This window comes from Rosa chinensis, chromosome 6 (genome assembly GCF_002994745.2).
Source record: "Rosa chinensis cultivar Old Blush chromosome 6, RchiOBHm-V2, whole genome shotgun sequence".
NCBI classification, from domain to species: domain Eukaryota; kingdom Viridiplantae; phylum Streptophyta; class Magnoliopsida; order Rosales; family Rosaceae; genus Rosa; species Rosa chinensis.
In genome coordinates this window covers 43,893,932-43,913,872 of record NC_037093.1, presented here as the reverse complement: position 1 = coordinate 43,913,872, position 19,941 = coordinate 43,893,932, and the positions used below count along the sequence as shown (strand labels likewise).

At 38.9% G+C, this 19,941-nt stretch overlaps 1 protein-coding gene across 1 annotated transcript; it reads left to right on the top strand.

The window, feature by feature from the left end:
- The first annotated feature begins 6,322 nt into the window (after nt 1–6,322).
- On the top strand, nt 6,323–19,868 carry LOC112173771 (cucurbitadienol 11-hydroxylase). The gene is made up of 9 exons (XM_024311454.2): nt 6,323–6,525; nt 6,672–6,996; nt 7,094–7,243; nt 18,591–18,839; nt 18,934–19,023; nt 19,107–19,185; nt 19,279–19,385; nt 19,511–19,638; nt 19,733–19,868. The coding sequence occupies exons 1-9, from the start codon at nt 6,323–6,325 to the stop codon at nt 19,824–19,826; spliced, it is 1,425 nt and encodes a 474-aa protein (XP_024167222.2). The 3' UTR covers nt 19,827–19,868.
- Nucleotides 19,869–19,941: the final 73 nt, after the last annotated feature.

Genomic DNA, 19,941 nt, shown 5'->3' with positions numbered 1-19,941 from the left:
AAGGAGATGGCTTCCTTCACCTATAAAAGGAATGTCTCCTCCCACTTAAACATCATCCCATTACACACTTTGTAATCCCCTTGGGCCGCAAGGCCCAAACACACATAGTACAATATTCAAGTGGACGTAGTCTCCCGCTAAGGCAGAGACGAACCACTATACTTTGCTTGTGTCATTCTTTCTCTCTCTCTCTCTCTCTCTTTAAAGCTAACTAGAGACTCCCGCGGACTCTAACGTTAACATCAGCAGAATCTACATTTGGTGCAGCTGTAGCTCCAGTGAGATAGCCAACTTTTCCTCGTGCTCCAATCCTCATCTTCATAAGGGGTGCCCATATGGTGTAGTTGGATTCATTCAAGGCAATGACAGTTGGAAACGTTGAGTTATCTTGAGCGGTGGTATGATAATGGTTAATAATTGGAGGCATGTTGTTGAGTGCAAGGGTGGCAGCGTCACCCTCCATCTAGCAAAAAAAGGGGCCTGTATAAAATTAATAATTGACCTGTAGGAACTGTAGCAGCCAATAATGCTTGTCCGCTAGGCTTGGCTCGTAGCAGAGCTTGGTTTGTCGGCTACAACAAGATTGTTGGTGGGGCAGGGAAGCTTGTCGGCTTGTCAGTTAGGCTTAAACAATTATATATGCAGGCTGTGGTGGTATAAAGTTGTCCCCACTTGATGTAGCTATGCTACGACTTTCAAGGCTATCCGTGGAAAATTCGAAATAGACTTGTGATGGTGGAAAAATAACTTTGATTGGTGGATTCGTAAAGTTCTTCGAGATTCGAGTTTTGGGTTTCAGAGGAATACGGTGCAGGAAAGCCTGCTCTGATACCAAGTAGAAAATAAGAATTCAATGTGTTTTGGAATGCTTCAATAATATTCACCTCCCAAGAATAAGGTTTATAAAGTGATACAAGAGTAATCCTAATAGGAAACGATCTCCTACAATTATACAGAGAGACGTAATCTATACGTACAAGGAAAATAAATATTTACAGCATATTCTACAGAAGTACGGTCCCGGAAGACTGTCATCAAGGGCTCAGGATGACAGGACCCGCCCCGGATTTCACCCCTGAAATCCGAAGTGGCCCTGCGGGACCCACCTTAGAAGAAATTCTACCAAAAATTTGGCTGAACTTCCCCCAAAATGGGTTACCCAAAACCTGTAGAAAGCATATACACTTCTAAATCAATTCATCCTTATGCTCCTGGAGCCACCCTGCTCCCCAAATCAACATCATCCTCCAATTCACAAAATACAAATCTCAACTTGAATAACATAAATCTCATCGATAATCAGAGCGATTCTAACGGAAAGGTATATAAGGAAAACCTAATTCAAGGATAGACGCGGAAGCCATGCTATTGACTATGCCTCAACTCCAATGTACGCCCGACCTCAACTAATTTCGCCTGCAAACTGGGCATTTGAAACCGAAGGGCCCAGGGGAAAGTATTGAAAACACGTTAGTGTGAGTGGACAAAAATAAACAATTTAAACAAAAGGGATTTTATACTTTCCCACATTTATTTCTTTAAAATTCCCGATGCATGCAATAATTAAGAAAACAAACCACAAGAAACTCCGCTCAAGAAAAACCGACTAGTCCCGCTAGTCACAAACAACGGAAATCGGACTAGGCCCCGCTAGTCAAGTAATGATAGGATATGGGGAAGAGATATCACCATACGGGTAATGGAGCCTCCCAGGCTCTACCTACCCTCGACTGCCACTCACACATAGATTGTGCGAGGAGGAGAACTAATAACCTCGACTTCCACTCACACATAGATTGTGTGAGGAGGAGAACATTACCTCGACTGCCACCCACGTGAGGAGGAGAATACGTCACCTCTACTGCCACTCACCAACACAAAGTAAGTGAGGAGGAGAATAAGCTACCTCAACTGCCACTCACCAACACAAAGTCGGTGAGGAGGAGACCTAATCACACAACCCGCGTATGGTGAGGAGAAACCATCGAAAACCAGTAAATCCGTAAATCCATAAGGCTTCTCCAAAATCTCTCAAGATAAAATCCATGTATTCAACGACGTGACCCCGCACGCCAAAATAGTCTTGAAATCATAAACAAATGGGCGAGAATTAATAAATCATTATAATTTCTTTAGGAAATCCCATTTCCGATAATATTCCAGAAAATCTCGAAATCATCATTAAGGCATTCCCAATGCCAAAACCGAAAGTCGATAAATAAATAAATATGAAGACTAACTCCATCGAAATCTCATTTCGAAAATCTCTTAAAAATCCCAAATCGACAAATATAAATATAATATAAATAAGATAATTCCGGAAATCACCTCTGAAATAATTCGTCGAAAATCAACATCAATTATAAATTCGAATCCGAGCATAACAAATTAATATCCGTAATTCACAACCGGTATAAATCATAAATACTTCATGAAAATCATTATTGAAAGCAAATCCACGAGATAAATCGAAATCAAATTCCGAAATCAATTCATATGCTCGGAAAGTAATATGTTAATTAAATAAAGCATTAATTCAAGAAAATAAATGCATGCATCATTATTTAAAACAAAAGTCCACTCACAGTACTATTCCGGTGATCACGCATATGAGTTCCTTCGTCGAGCAATCGCTCGGTACGTCACCCTGTACATAATATATTCCGTGAATAGTTATTCCACAAATTAATACAATTCCTCAAATCCATTCCTTATAATAACATCTCCACTTCTCCTCGGATGCAACCCAAATTATACTACTAATACCAATTCGTTAATTTAAAGGTTCCAAGGCAGAACTGAGAGATATCCGACGGCCGGATTCTCGTAATTCGATAATCGAAACCCTAAACTTCAAAAATTCATAATTAATTCCAAGCTTCTCCAAAATTCACCAAATTTCATATACAAGCTCTACAATATTTGTAGGATTTAATGGGCTAAAAATTGGAATTAAAACACAGCCCAACACGCCTCCACGCTCCACCCACAGTGGTGGCGCGTGGGACCCACACTCCGACGGCAACCACCTCCGATGACCACCAAATTCAGGCAGCACCACCTACTCATCTAGCCCAACGTTTCTCTCAACTACAACAAAGCCAGAATATGCCTAGAACTACCTCAACAATTAAGGTGAAGATTATAACCGAAATGTGAACAGTGTCACGAAATTCAAACCTTCGATTCTTCCTCCACGCTGCAAATCGTGGCTTGAGGCTAGGGGCAAAATGATCCTTGCCAAAAACCGAACCTTCGACGCCGGTTTGGTGGCCGGAGACGGCCGAAAACGGAAGATATCGGCGTTGACCACTTCTGCTACAGTGAAACTTCAAGGACTCGATGCGTCATTTTCCGGCCCAGTCGCTGTGAGTTACCGCCGTGGGGAGGTTGGGTAGGGGTAGAGGAGTCGACTGGTGCTGGTTGTTCGCTCCCAGGTGGCCGGAAGAGGGAGATGGCCGGAGTTGCAGAGAGAGCCGAGGAGAGGAAGAAAAACGCGGGAGAAAGAGAGAAAAGAGAAAAAAAAAAGAAAACTTACTGGCCATAGTAACTTTTTAAAATTTATACTACTTACCATGAACAGTAATTTTCACATTTTCGCTTATAACTTCCACATACGAGCTCCGATTTTTACGTACCACATATCCACGCGCTCGGTTTAACGTCCCCTACAACTTTCATGAAGAACATTTTCTCAAATTTTGACCCGAACAAAAAGTCAACTTTTAGGGCCACTAAAAGTACTAAACCGAAAGTAAAAGTGAAAGTAAAGATCATTTACCGTCCAAATGACTAGTAAACCGGTGAATTCAGGTTCGGGACGTTACACAGGAACTTGTCTTCCCACGAATCTTGAGCAGTATTCTAAAGTGGCGGCCATGTTTCTCTGCCAAGTTTTAATGTCGGCCATTAGTAGTTTAGTGAAATTCAAGTACTTTTGCTCACATTACAGCAGATAGCTGATGTAGTGTACGGGGCGATTTGAATATTTTGCAGATTCTAATCTTTCTATGTCCTAGTCTTCTTGAATTTTGTCTACACTAACTATTCTATATTTGGTCACCCGTCTTGGTCATTGCTGTTGTAGTACGTACTCGTACTTGAGAGTTGAAAGGGTATGCATTGTTTTCAAGGTGTATAAATAGAATGGAACCCTTTCTCTGTTTCTCTGCCAAATGCCAGGTTTTAATGTCGGCCATTAGTAGTCTAGTGCAATTCAAGTACTTTTCTTCACATTACAGCAGATAGTTGACGTAGTGTACGGGGCAGTTTGAATATTTTGCAGATTATAATCTTTCTATATCTTAGTCTTCTTGAATTTTGTCTACACTAACTATTCTATATTTGGTCACCCGTCTTGATCATTGCTGCTGTTGTACGTGTCAAAATCTGGTAATGTATTGTTGTATATTCAAGCACGCTCTTACTGACTTACAATTCTGCTCTTATGGAGTTGTTGCCATAACAATCCATATAGTTGGGAAGTGTACATATACAACTTTGTCAAAGCATTAATGTAGTATATATACAACTTTGTCAAAGCATTAATGTAGTATGGACAACAACTTTTTCAAGGTTGGTAGATATAGAGCTGCTGCTCTACGGCTGCACTTTGTCAAGGTTTACCGGGCAAGGTTTTGGTGCAGCAACTCTAGTGCATCCATCTCTTAGACATACTACTTACTTATGATGCTAATTAGAAGACTGTGCACCTATCTCTGAAGTTATGGTACGACTACTCCACACTCACGCTTGTTGTGCTCTTTTTCTCCTTCGACCAATGTTGTTTTTTCCCATAGGGTTTTTATTACTTGGCAAGGTTTTTGGCGAGGCAACTTAGAAGCGCGCGTTGTGATACGACTATCTCTGAAAACTGTGCACCTATCTCTAAAGTTATGATACGACTACTCCACTCTCACGCGCGTTGTGCTCTTTTTGACTTTCGACCAAGGTTGTTTTTTCCCACAAGATTTTTATTAATTTGCGAGGCAACTTAGAAGTGCACAACCCAGGTAACACTATTGACATGGACTATCCAAGGGGAAGTGTTGTAAATAATTGTGGATAATCATGTAAATAGATATTGAGTGATTTTTGCCAATCACTACTGATTAGTGATTGATAGGCTTATAATTGTAGGAGCGATTGAATTGTAATTAAGCGATACCTTTTGTGTGCACCATGTAAACCTAAATAAACCTCCTCATGGTGAGATGAATAAGATACACTCCATCTCTCTGCGTCCAAACTCTCTCTCTCTCTTTCGAATTCTTTTATGTTCGTTTTACAACATAATGTATTGTTGTATATTCAAGCACACTCTTACTGATTTACAATTATGCTCGTATAGAGCTGCTGCCATAACTATCCTCAGTTTGGAAGTGTACATATACATCTTTGTGAAAGTATTAATGTAGTATATGGACAACTTTGTCAAGATTGGTGGATATAGAGCAGCACTTTGTCAAGGTTTACCGGGCGAGGTTCTGGTGCAGCAACTCTAGTGCATCCCGCTCTTAGACATACTACCTATTTATGATGCTGATTAGAAGACTATACACCTATCTCTGAAGTTATGATACGACTACTCCACACTCACGCGCGTTGTGCTCTTTTTCTTCTTCCGCCAATGTTGTTTTTTCCCACAAAGTTTTTATTACATGGCAAGGTTTTTGGTGAGGGAACTTAGAAGCACACAGCCCAGGCAACACTATTGACATGGAATATCCAAGGGGGAGTGTTGTAAATAATTGCGGATAATCATGGAAATATATGTTGAGTGATCTTTGCCAATCACTACTGATTAGTGATTGATAGGCTTGTAATTGTTGGAATGATTGAATTGTAATTAAGCGATTCCTTTTGTGTGCACCATGTAGTCCTATATAAACCTCCTCATGGTGAGATGAATAAGATACACTCCATCTCTCTGCGTCCAAACTCTCTCCCTCTTTCAAATTCTTTTATGTTCGTTTTACAACATAATGTATTGCTGCATATTCAAGCACGCTCATACAGATTTACAATTATGCTCTTATAGAGCTGCTGCCATAACTATCCTCAGTTGGGAAGTGTACATATACATCTTTGTCAAAGCATTAATGTAGTATGGACAACTTTGTCAAGATTGGTGGATATTGAGTTGATATTGGGCTACACTTTGTCAAGATTTGTGTGCTGCAACTCACGTAACAATACGTACTCGTACTTGAGAGTTGAAAGGGTATGCATTGTTTTCGAGTTGTATAAATAGAATGGAACCCTTTCTATGTTCTGAAACAATTTCACATACACTAACACATTTGCAGAAAGTGTAGTTAGAATGTGGAATGTTGTGGGATTGAGTTTAGTAGCTCTGCTACTGATATATATCACTCACTGGATAGCCAAATGGAGGAACCCAAAATGCAATGGGGTTCTGCCTCCTGGTTCCATGGGCTTGCCTCTCATTGGAGAGACCTTAAGTTTGATCATTCCAAGCTACTCCCTAGATGTTCATCCATTCATTAAGAAGAGACTTCAAAAGTAAAATTCAATTTTTTGACCATCAAGTTACAATGTTATCTTTTTCATTGGGTCATCTGTTTTATTTTGTTTATCCTCAATTCTGATGATACTGTGTTGCATGCCAAATCTAGTTTAACAGAGGTGTTGTTCTCTTTGCCTTGCAGATATGGGCCTATATTCCGGACTAGTTTGGCGGGTAGACTTGTCGTAATATCAGCTGATCCTGAGTTCAATAACTACATATTTCAGCAAGAAGGCAAGTTTGTTGAACTATGGTACATGGATGCAATATCAAAAGTCTTTGTAGGCGATACCAAGGCAAATGCAACTGGCATCATCCACAAGTACATAAGGAGCACATTCATGAAACACTTCGGTGCTGAGAACCTCAAGGAAAAGTTGCTCCCTGAAATGGAGGATTGCGTCAACAAAACTCTTCATTCGTGGTCTAGTAGGGCATCTGTTGAAGTGAAGCATGCTGCCTCAGTTGTAAGTTACAAGCCCACATAATCACTTCATTACAGTGTTTATCATGAATTCTTTTTACTATCATAAGTAACGTACGTATCTTTCCTTGTCGGTGCAGATGGTTTTGAATTTTAGTGCAAAGCAGATGATCAGTTATGATGCTGAAAAATCAACTGAGAACCTGAGTGAGAAATTTGCTGAAGTCATTGAAGGTCTTATGTCCTTTCCTTTGAATATACCTGGTACTGGATACTACAAGTGTTTGAAGGTAATATTTAACATCAATAATTATAGAAGCTGCAGAACTTTCTCCTTTCAATTATTGAGATCAAATAGATTTAGAATAGAGGTATTTTAATCAAGGTCAAATTTGCTACATCAATTTTCATTGTAGTCCGACCACTTTTTTATTTTTAATTGCATTCCAGTCACTTTTTTCGTTGTCCATTTTGCCCTCAAGGAAAATAAAGGAAACAAACATCAAAATCTCATAATTTGGGGACTTTGTTTTCAGCTTAAATATTTAAATTTTAAATTTCAAATTTCTAAAATATACTTAAGGAAATTATAATAAATAAGGATTAAATATTAGTTAGTCCCTGAACTTTGAGGGTCTCTACATTTCAGTCTCTCGGTTTCTAATTTCATCAAAATACTCCCTGAACTCTCAATTCTCACCCAATAAATCCATTCCGTTACTCTCCATTCAAAAGCACCATTAATGTCTATTATACCCTCACTTATTTTTATTTTTATTTTTCTCTCTCTTTTTTTATTTTTTATGTTTATCACTTTATCTCTTCTTCTTTCAACTCTCTCTCCTTCTATTTCAATTCTCCGATTAAGGATACAAAGAGTCGTAGTCGTTCATAACATGAGTCTCATATGATCTAAAACTATGAAGTCTTAACCAAACAATTGGCCTGATACACAAATGAGCTTAGTGTTTGAGGCTTTGTGATCCGAAAATTGAGATCAGTGCTGGCGATGGGGTTGAGCTCTGCCTAGAAAGAAGAGGGGTGCAAAATGAAAAAAGAGAAGAAAAAAATAATTAAAAAATTAGAAGGGGATGGGATGGGTAAAATAGAAATTTTACTCTTAAAATGGGTCCCACCAAACTTTATTGGTGTGCCACGTCACGAGTGAACGGTGCTTTTAGACGGAGACTTGACGAATTGGACCTATTTGATGAGAATTGAGAGTTCAGAGAATATTTTGATGAAATTAAAAACCGAGGGACTGAAATGTAGAGACCCTTAAAGTACATGGAGTGAACAGTATTTAGTGCAATAAATAATATACATTTAAATCTATGTAAACATATCATGTATACCTACATGAAAGGTCAATAAATTCTCAAATAATATAGTGTATCTATATCATAGAGTCAAAAAAGAAAAAAGAAGACAAACTAAGTAGCGTCGTTGACACAACAATACTTAGAGATATAGTAATAGACTAGTCCATGGTCGAGTTTTAATATTATTCCTAATTAATAGGTAGAGAAAAAGAAATCAACACTACTCTACCTTTTTTTATGATATGCAAAATGGATCTCCATTTCTAGAATATTATCTTTGTAATAGGTATGAAAAGTGCAAATACACAAACACACACACATGTCTGTCTATCTATCTATGCACAAGGTAATGAAAAAAGAGTAAGGTAGTTTAAACATGGTTCCTAATAAAAGGGAAAAAAAAAGAATCAATGCAGCTTGCCTTCCCCCTTAAGAAATTATCTTTGTACTAGGTATCAAAATTGCAAACATATCTATGCACAAGGTAATGAAAAAAAAGCAACTTAGTTTAACATTGTTCCTAATAAAAAGGTAGGAAAAAAAAAATCAATGCAGCTTGCCTTTTCCCCTTCAGAAATTATCTTTGTACTAGGTATCAAAATTGCAAACATATCTATGCACAAGGTAATGAAAAAAGAGCAAATTAGTTTTAACATTGTTCCTAATCAAAAGATACGGAAAAAAAATAACCCTCGCAACTTGCCTTTCCCTTTAAATATGAAAAATGCATCTCCCTTTCCAGAATTTCTCTCCTTTGTACGATTTATCTTAAGATGCAAAGGTAAATACGCACAATGTAGAATATTACCTCTTTAGACAGATCAAAACTTTCTTATGAATACCCATCTGAAATATCTATTTGACTGTATAATGAAGTTGAACAACATGACAATTCTATAATGAAAGTGTGAAAACAAGAAGAAAGTGATGAGAATAAAGGAGAAGAAAAGAGACAAGATATAGGGTGTAGAAAAATAATGGTAAGATATGATCATTTTATTTAAGTTATAATTTTTTTTAATGACTATGCATCAATTAATGGTTTTGTTGTGTTGATGACATATTATAATTGGTGTGGTTTTTTTGAATACAAAATTAATTGAAAAACAACATTAACTCTCAATTAATTGACCCATGTTTAAGGAAAACTGAATTTGGGAGAGAATTGAGTCGTACTTTTATTGATAATAGGGGCCTCTTTATTAGGGTGGGTTCGGTTCCGAGCCTGAACCGATAATCGAACCGAATTTGGACTCGGTGCGGTTCGGTTTGGTTTTTGTGTTTTGAGAAGTTGACACTGAAAACCGAACCGACCCAAACAGTTCGGTTCGGTTCAGCCCAGTTTCGGTTTTTTTTTTTTTTTTTTTTGAAAAAAAAAACAGATTTTTACAGACTTCTACTTTCTTAAAATAAAAATAATTTAATAATTGTGTTTTTTTTTTCCTGGTCTTTTTTATAGTTCATTCTCTCCCTTTTTGCTAGCCTTTTAGGCCCTTCCTCACCAAAAAATAAAACTATGCATCAAACACATTGGTGTAGACTCGAGAGATTCAAGTCCATCTACTTACAAAAATTACTCCGGAAACTAGGAAATTAGGAATCAAGGCCATTGGAGCCTTTTCCATATAACAAATAAAATAAAAGAGCAACCCATTAACCAATAACCACCCACACAAGCAAAAGACATGAAAAACAAAAACAAAAAAGAGCATCCCTCTTCTGTCTCTAAACTGATGATTGTAATCTCTGCCAAACCTCCTGCATACATTTCAGATCAGACAAACTAAGTCAATCTCTAAATCCAAATCAATATAAAACGCCACAGTCAATCTTTGTCCTATGTTTCTGATAAATAAAAAATATAATAACTTTCTTTGCTTGAAATGGGAAGTGACATGAATTGGTGTTAATAGCTAGCTAGATATACGGCTTAAAAAGGAAGTCTCTATATAATCATCAAATTTATACACATCTATCAACTTATATATAAACTTATAGAGTAACAAACCTGCAAATGACTAGCTACGTTCTCCCTAGTCAAGCCAGGCACATTCATGAACTCAAGGATTCTCTTTGGCATAGCCTCTGTATGGAAAGCCAAAGGTAAACAATAGTTATTAGTAGACCAAAAACTAATCAGACAGCGAAATATATAATATAATTAAACTTACTATCCAAGCCTATATGTCTGATGTCCAAGCCTATTAATGTAAACATGGCACAGGCAGACTGAGGAATCAATACATATTCTACTATCAGATCATATCAATGGTCATATCAGATAGTATTATCTCAAATTACCCCTTACCTCCACCTTATGCCTCAAAATCAGTAAGACTTGGTAGTGAAAATAATCTCAATTATAGAATACATGCCCCAAATGAAAACAACACCAAAACGCAAAACTGATTCAATAATTTTGATATGTTAATCAGTTAATAAATGTCTTGTTAAACAGACCAGATTACATAGTAGTTATTCAATGTTAAATTGCTTGACATATGATTCCATCTTGCAAAGAAAGTTCAGAATAAACATGTTACCCAAGATTTTCTTTTAAGTTCAAGTATAACCTGCCTAGCGTAAGTAACTTCTATTGTGCTTTAGATCTGAAACAGGGAACAAAAAGGCAGACTAAGCACCGTTTATTTCTTTTCCTACTCAAAGCAAACCACTTGATTATTTATGTATCAAATACTTGGCTAACCCAGCAATTCTTTCTTGTACAGTTTATATATATTCAATTTTCATATGACTAAAGCCATTCAATCAAAACGCCTATTTTACATTTTCACGGTAATCTTCATAACTGACATACATAACCCCCAAAGTTCATAAATTTAGACCCGAAATTACATAACTCCCATTCCAAACCAATCGCACAACCAAAATTACAGATCTTATCATGAAAAGTGGGGAAGAATAATATATATGAAGTGCTTACCAACTGTAAAGCTCCATGCCTTCAAATCTTCAATTCTCCATATCACCAAGGAACAAACAACATGAGCTCCTCATTTGAGACTAGATTCAAGTTACTCCTTAATATAGTTGTCTAAATAGTATACATTGTCACCAACAAATAGAAATATCAGTCTGATGTGAAACACAGTTTAAATCGTTTGATAAATAGAAAAAGAGAGTACCTTTCTACGAAGATATTCATTGGGGACGCCGGACTCTTCAGATCTCGTCTGCCCTGTACCCGACCTAAGCTTCGGTTGAGAATGGTCTGGACCCAGAAGACGGTGTTGATGAACCCCTCACTTGTTGATAGCGCCGGTGATGACGACTTCCATATGGAACTGTTTGGTGTCTTGATCGGTGTCTGATCTGGTCATATTGGAGTTAGATCTATGTGCGATGTGCTTGTGTGAGAGTGTGATGGAGGAAGAGAGGCGGAAGAGAGAGAGAGAGAGAGAGAGAGAGAGAGAGAGAGAGAGAGAGAGAGAGAGAGAGAGAGAGGAACTAACGAAGGGAAAAGTGAGGCTATCAGAAACTATTTATATTGCGTTACTCATTAGGGTTTCTGACTTATAGCCAAAACGACGTCATTTTGGTATCTTCGGTTTTTTTTGGTTCGGTTCGGTTTTTGACACCCGAAAACCGAATCGGTTGGTTCAGTTCGGTTTTTTCATTTCGATGCGGTTTTTGCTCAATTCGGTGTTTTTTAGCTTCTGTTCCGCTTTCGGCTCGATTTTTTTTCGGTTTTCGGTTTCCTGAACCAACCCCTACTCTTTATATAGAGGATTACAAGACATAGAATCAGAGTTGTACAAGGAAAGATAATCGTACAATTAATTGGATATCTATGAATATCTCCGAAAATATCTCTAATTCAAAACCCTATTACAACTAGGTCAAGTAACCTAAAGTTTGGGCCTAACACATACTCTGGATTTACTTGAACACTCCCCCTTGTGTCGACCAAACGTGGTGCTCCTCTCGTTGCATCATTAAAAACCTTGCCGAGTAACAAAAACCATGTGGGACAAAAATAACTCGGTTGAAGGGGAAAAAGAGCACAACACACCCTTCACATTTCGAGACCATACATGTAGACATCTCCCCCTGATGTTTGCATCTCTCCCTGATGACCACGGTGATGGGAGTTGGGATAACTTCCGTACACGATGCTACTAACATGTTTCTCGAAAGTGGAATTTAGGCATTGACTTAGTGAGCAAGTCTGCCACACTGTCCTCAGATCGAACCTAGTTCACTTTAATCTTAAGGAGAGTCTGTTGTTGTTGATTATGCTTGGTGTTGTCGCTTTTGATGTAGCCTTGCTTCATTCGTTCAAAACAAGCAGCATTATCCTAAATGCTCGTAGGCTCATCTGTGGTAGACTTCAAATCACAATTGTTTGAACATGTGTAATTATGGATCCAATCCATATACATTCACTAACCACTTCGTGAAGAACAATAATATCTTCATTGTTCAAAGATATAGTGACTAGGGTCTGTTCTGTAGACCTCCAAGATATCACGGTCTTACCCATGGTGAACACTTAACTAGTTTAGGAATGACTTTTGTGTGGGTCATAGAGATACCCAATATCAGCAAAACCTTCCAAAACACATATCGTTTTGGGATATGAATAGAGGATGCAAACCAGTGTTAGCGGCGTTCCTGGTGTGTGATGGGTCCGAATCCATCGTCTCTCTATAGGGATAGAACAAGCCCATATCAATCGTACATCTCAAGTACCGAAAGATATCTTTTACACTAATCTAATGGCATCGTGTTGGCGCAAAGCTATACCTTAGCTAACAAGTTCACATGTATAGCTAACAAGTTCACTGCAAATGAGATGTCTGGTCTTGTGCATTGAGCTAAGTACAATAATGCGCCTATTGTACTTAAGCATGACACTTTTGCCTTTAGCATGTCTTCGTCATCATCATTTGGACTAAGAGGATCATTTTCAAGATCAAGACTACGAACGATCATGGGGGTGCTTGAAGGTTTGACCTTGTTAAAATGCCTAAGCATCTATCAACACGATGCTCAAATTCCAAATTGAGAAATAATTGTGTTCTCCTAAAATCCTTCATGTCAAAATCGGATTTCAAGTGTTCAGCGGTTTCCCTTAACTCTTTAAGGGCTTCTAATGAAGATCATGCCCAACATGAACCGCGAAGGAATCCGAAACTTGTTATGGAAACGCGTGGGCATATCCCTTCCCAATCAAGTAGTCACTTTAGTGAGCGTTTCAACCTTATTGTAAACGCGCTCCGTGGTCTAGAGCCACTTGACTTGGGTAAATGAAGTTCACCATGAACCTTCATGTATATTCCGTATCTAGATCCCTATAGAGATATGTAGTGACCACATTTGTAAGCTGCATGTTCAGTTATTCGGAAACAACCAAACTGACAGGGTAGTGGAGTGGAGTGCAATGACATCCATTACGAGAGAATATGTCCCATCGTAGTCGATTCCAGGGCGTTTTGTGAGAAGCCTTGCGCCATAAGGCAAGATTACTATCTCTTTTTCTTATCACGCTTTCTAACGAAGACCCATTAGTCAACAGGTTTTATGTCAGGAGGTGTTGACATCACTGGCTCAAAAACCTTCCTCTTCGTTAGAGAATCCAACTTAACCTGGATCGCATCTTTCCATTTAGGCCAAATTTCTCTACGTTGGCATTCATTCATCAACCGAGCATGGTTCGATATCATCAGACTTAACAAACTCATGCGCAATGAAATGCGTGATTACATCATCAATTATGATGGAGTTTCTATCCCACATCTCATGTACACTAGTGTAATTTTCAAAGAGCTCTATATTCTCAGGAATATGTTCTAATGTTGAGGCGTCCCCCAACGATAACCATAATCTGGAAGATTCTCATGAGACGGATTTTGAGTGTTGATGATCAAAAGATTGGAATGTGCCAAAGTATCCTTCGAACCCACGGGCTTCCCACGCATCCTAGCAGGGGCCATGGCCTATAATGCCAAAGTGCCACTCTTTTTGGCGTTAGCGCTATGCCTACCTCTGTGTAGGACACAGAGGTAGGCACTACATCTTCTCGTAGGGACGTCCTTCCTTGCAGGCATATTTGTAGCAGATATGTGTGATCTCATCACTTTAACAGGAATCGAGATGAGACATAATGGGGACAAACCACGATAATTCCTATCGTACCTACTGAACATTCGTGTTCTTATCTCCCCCTAACGACGGGAAGATTGTCTCATCAAAGTGACAATCCACAAGACATGCGGTAAAGAGATCGCCTAGCAAGGGCATTAAGTAGCGGACGATTGTTGGAATCTCAAATCCAACGTAGTTTCCCATTCGTTTGTAAGGACCCATCATAGTACGTTGTGGTGGCGCAATTGGCACATAAATGGCACACTCAAATATTCGTAAGTATGAATCTGGTACCCAGTCACTAGCTGTAACGCAGAGGTAGATTGAGTGGCGGTGAGTCGTAGACGAATTAGCATAGCTGCATGTGATATTGCACCACCCCAAGCGGATATAAGGAGATTGGTGCGCATTACCAATGTCCGAACTACCATCGTAGTCGTTTCTGTGAGACCATTTGGGTGTGTACATGGGAATATGATGTCCAACATCAGTCTCATTGCAATAACCATCGAAAGTCTTCGATGTAAACTCTCTAGCATTGTCAAGTCCAATTGACTGAATAGGATGATCCGGGGAGTGAGCCCGTTGTTATATGATATGTGCTAGGAGTGTATTATAAGCAGCATTTACAGGTGGACAATGGCACAGCACGTGACCAGCATGTTTGTGTGTCAACCAACATCATGAGATATTTAAACGTCCGCAAGTTGGTTGAATCAGTCCACAAAATCCCCATGGATTCTATGTAAGAACAGAATGAGTATTTTCATATCCTTTGCATAGGATGGTCTCAGTCTAATTTCCCTAAGGAACAGGCTTTGAAAAATGAGCGCGAGAGGCTGTAGAAGCAACCAATGAGGATTTTGGTTGGGCCTGAGCGTCTGAACTATTTGAAGCAAAGTTGGTGATTCCAGCATCACCTAAGGCGCCATCACCATGATGGACGCCATCCATGGTGTCATAGATAGGGACTGTGCCAGCCTTAGGTTGGTGGTGGAAGGCGACTGTCACACTTAGTTCAGGAATCAACTTTTGATTCATGCTTCATTTTGCTCTAGAGAATGGATATCCGTGTGCAGTCTTTAGTAGACGGATCATCATATCATGACCAGGATGACCTATCCTGTCGTGACAAAGCCAATATATGTCTAAATCCAAGATATCTTCTCTCATAACTTTATTGGATTTAATAGCTCAAATAGTGCCATAGAGTCCACTAGAGAGACACATAAACTTCTCTAAGATGCAATCATTAGAGGTATTGCAAAGAAACTCATTTTCGTTCTCTACATGCGTTTCTGCATGGAATCTGTTGGCTATTCATAGTTGCGATTTGCCCTAGGAGCGTAGAGAGTTTCTGTGATAGTAATCAAGGTGTCATTTGGCAAGGGGAACTTGGGCTATTCCATGTCCTTGAATTAATACTGATGGCCCAGCCATCATAGTCACAAAGAAATATGCTCAGAATAAAAATGGAATCATGAACAAGCCTCAAAATTTTATTCATAAGCCAACGGAGTATATCATTGTCTCTTAACCTTAAGAGAATCTAATCCAAATGCTAGCTAATGCAAAAAAAGGTAGTCGTTTGACTTCTTTCAATAACTCCAAAATAAATATGACCAGGTGAGTAGAGAGATGTCAGTGGAGCAAGACTCGCTTAAGTACCACTTATCTCAAAAACTTCCTAGACATCATACTCATTTTGGATGAGCCTATGTGAAGAAAACTAAACCAATACATTTACTACAAAGTATATGGCAATTGCCTATTACATCTCTTGGAAAAATAAAGACTTAAACAAAATTGGCGATCTATTGATCCCAGCCAGATTTGTAGTCTTTAACCCTTCACTCTAGATCATCTTCTTGATCTTCTTGTTCCACATATAGTGAGCTTCTCTTGCTTCACAATATGCTTTATAGGTGGTGACAATTTCTTCACGAGCTCTACAAATGTGTGCCCAATGACCGGATAATCCGCATCGAGAACATACATCTCTGTGCTCAAACTTGATTGATTGAGGAGCTTTAATATCGTCATTTGGATGACTCTTAGTATTGGTGGCGCCACCAACATGGCCAGAGGCGTTGCCTCCCTCTCTCTTTCCACGTTGACCTCTTCAGTTCCCTGTTCGCTTATTTTGGAGGTTACCTTCCACATTAGAGCGAGAATATGGACCAGAACGTCCATAATTGTCCCTAGATTTAGGGTTTCGCTCTTGGAGCCCTTCCTCAGGGGCGCGACTATAATTGGATTTCAGAATATGCTCTGTCCCACGGGTCTCGAATTATAGTTCTTCACAAGGATGTTGTCATGCTTTTTAGCGACATTCATAACTCTAATAAGCTCATGAAACCTTGTGATCCGTCCTGCAGTAATATCGATTTGATAGTTCTTTGCAACCATCAAAGCAGAGACGGGGAAAGTAGAGAGAGTCCTCTCAATCAACATCGCATCTGTGATATCTGTTCCACAGAATTCCATTAAGGATTTAATGCGAAGTACTTCCGAGTTGTAGTCAATAACTAACTTGAAATCACAAAAATGGAGGCTATGCCATCTTACTTCTAGTTTAGGAAGCAGGGAGTCACAGATGTTGCCAAATCTTTCCCCTTATTTGCCTCTAAGGTTGCTCTATTTGCTTCCAAATCTTGAGCTTGCTCAACAGTTAACACGTCCTAGCTAGGCTTGAGAATCGTATCCAGGATTCCATCGACCTTGAGATGCTGGCGGACATCACGAACCCACTTGTGATATCCAGAGCTAGTTGTTCCCAATGGAGCGAAGTCCAGTCTGTTTAGGTTACTCATCCTAAAAGAGAACAAGAAATTAGGGTTAGTTTCAGAGCGAAAAGGCTACCACAAAAACAATAAAAATTTCTAAGCTTAGTCGCTTCCAAGAAATTCGATTCCAAGAGGGGTTGGATTAGATCGAAACAATGATGTTTGTGGTCGATCGTTTCTTCTCAACAAACTCTAACTTTGGAGAACTCTATAAGTTTCAAGCTTGGAGTGAGCACGAAACCCCACAGTTCGGCTTAATTAGGTCTCCCCTATGATGAAGAAAGGGGGGTAGAAGAGGGGAGTTTGCAAGTCTCCGATAAAAAGAAGAGAAATTGAAAAAAAAAAAACCAAAAACGAGAACCTTTAGTAAAAAGTGACCTCGAAATAGGTCACCGGAAAGTGGGTGGAAAAGTTGTTGGCGGCCAGAAGTGGCCGGAGTTGGTTGACCGCAGAGTTGACCGGAGGAGGTAGACCTGTGGGCTGGGCTGCGTCATTGGGCTGCCTCCCTTTTTTTTTTTCCTTCTTTTGTAGTGGGCCACACCTTCTTCTGGGCTTGACGCGGCTTGGGCTACTGCTTGTCCTCCTTTTTTTTTTCTTCTGAGAATAGGATCAGCCGGTTCAAGAGGTGCAGTCGTTCCGATACCGGTCTAGTCAATTTTTGGCAGGTTCCGGAGGTTCTAGTTCAGGTTCCAGTATCCTGAGATCGAGACGCTACTGCTGGAAAAATTTAGTAGCAATTGGATGTCTGGAAGGTGGTGAACAGGTAGAATATTTGTTGCGGGTGGTTTAGAGCTTCCGGTGGCCGGTTCGTTAGGTTTTCGGCCTGTTCTAGTTGTTCTGCTGCTGGTTATGGACTTATGGTATCGATGGCTTCAAGGTGTGCGGCAGGGGCCGAAAGGGTTTCAAGGTTTTGTATTCGGATTTAGTGTTTTGGCTATTAGGTTTTAGGGTTAGGGCGTCGTGCTGATAACGTGTTTAAGGAAAACTGAATTTGGGAAAGAATTGAGTCGTACTTTTATTGATAATAGGGGCCTCTTTATATAGATGATTACAAGACGTACAATAAGAGTTATACAAGGAAAGATAATCGTACAATTAATCGGATATCTATGAATATCTCTGAGAATCTCTAATTTAAAACCATATTACAACTAGGTCAAGTAACCTAGAGTTTGAGCTAGACACATACTCTAGATTTACTTGAACAACTCATAAATTATTGATTGTTTTGAGTAATATTATTATGGATAAATTCGGTATGTGGAAAAATAGAATTTGACTCATCATACTAATATAGAAAAGCAAGCTGATGTGGATGCCTAGTCACTGGACCGCAATTAACAAAAACTTTGTCTGGATTACATTCAAAATAGTTCATGATTTTTGGACTTAAAACTAATATTATGTATTTATTCATTCAGGGCCAAAAGAAGGTAACAACCATGCTGAGGGATATGCTAAAGGAGAGATGCAATTCACCCGAGACACACCGAGGAGATTTCATTGATCAATTATGCAATGACATGGGGAAAGAGAAGTTCTTGACAGAAGATTTTGGGGTCCTGTTGATATTTGGGGGCTTATTTGCTACCTTTGAGTCCATTTCAGCTGTGTTGACTTTAGCTTTTAGTCTGCTGGAACAACATCCCTCAGTCTTACAAGAGTTGACTGTAAGTAAAAAAAAAAAAGGTTGATTTGAAACTCAATTTAGTGTTCTAACTCCTGTGATTAAGACATTAATAATTGATTATCTTTCATCATAAGGCTGAGCATGATGCAATTCTAAAAAATAGAGAGAATCCGAATTCTCCACTCACATGGGACGAATATAAATCCATGACTTTCACTCTTCAGGTAAGTTCTGCCATCAAAGCATGTTTTCGTTCACTTTGTACAATATTACAGTGTTATGACTCACTGGTCTTTGGTAAACATAGGTTATCAACGAAACACTCAGGCTGGGTAATGTTGCACCTGGCTTGTTACGCAGAGCTTTGAAAGATGTCACAATAAAAGGTATGCTCTTATCACTTTGCTTACACCCTTTGATATCGAATAGAAGAAGTTTAGTTTGTCAATAAATTATTTAATTAAGCAAATCCTTTGCAGGGTATACAATTCCAGAAGATTGGGCCATTATGGTTGTCCCCTCTGCTCTTTACTTGAGTCCCAAGTCATTCAAGGATCCCCTCGAGTTCAATCCATGGCGTTGGAAGGTGCGTGTTTTCGGTTGTGTCTCATTGCCTTCTCTCCAAATAACTTCACTTAATTTTCTTATAGCAATGGCAATCACAAAATTCGGTAGCAGATAATTTGATATGTTTGATTTTGTCTGTATTAGGACCTTGATTCAATTGCTACATCAAAGATCTTCATGCCTTTTGGTGGAGGATTGAGGCAATGTGCTGGAGCAGAGTATAGTAGAGTGTTCTTGGCCACTTTTCTTCATGTATTTGTCACCAAGTTTAGGTAAATTTCATATATATGTCTCATCTTCAAGATAAAAGTTACAACAAGGTTTTTGAATTCGGCTTAATCATCAAATTTATGTCAACTTTCACAGCTCCACAACAATCAAAGGAGCACGTGTTGCTCGAAATCCTATTTTAGCATTTGGCGATGGTATGCACATCAAGTTTTCAGAGAAGACAACTTAAGATGAAGTGTTTCTGTTAGGTGATCGTTGTATGGTTGAACCAATAATAGAAAATAAAAGCCTGTAATCATGTTGTTGAAAAATTACACAAACATGAAACATATAAGCATCATATC

Coding starts and splice junctions, on each gene's coding strand:
- LOC112173771 (XM_024311454.2), top strand. CDS start 6,323: ATGTGGAATGTTGTGGGATTGAGTTTAGTAGCTCTGCTACTGATATAT. Junction 6,997..7,093: donor TGAAGCATGCTGCCTCAGTT/GTAAGTTACAAG, acceptor TTGTCGGTGCAG/ATGGTTTTGAATTTTAGTGC. Junction 7,244..18,590: donor GATACTACAAGTGTTTGAAG/GTAATATTTAAC, acceptor TTATTCATTCAG/GGCCAAAAGAAGGTAACAAC.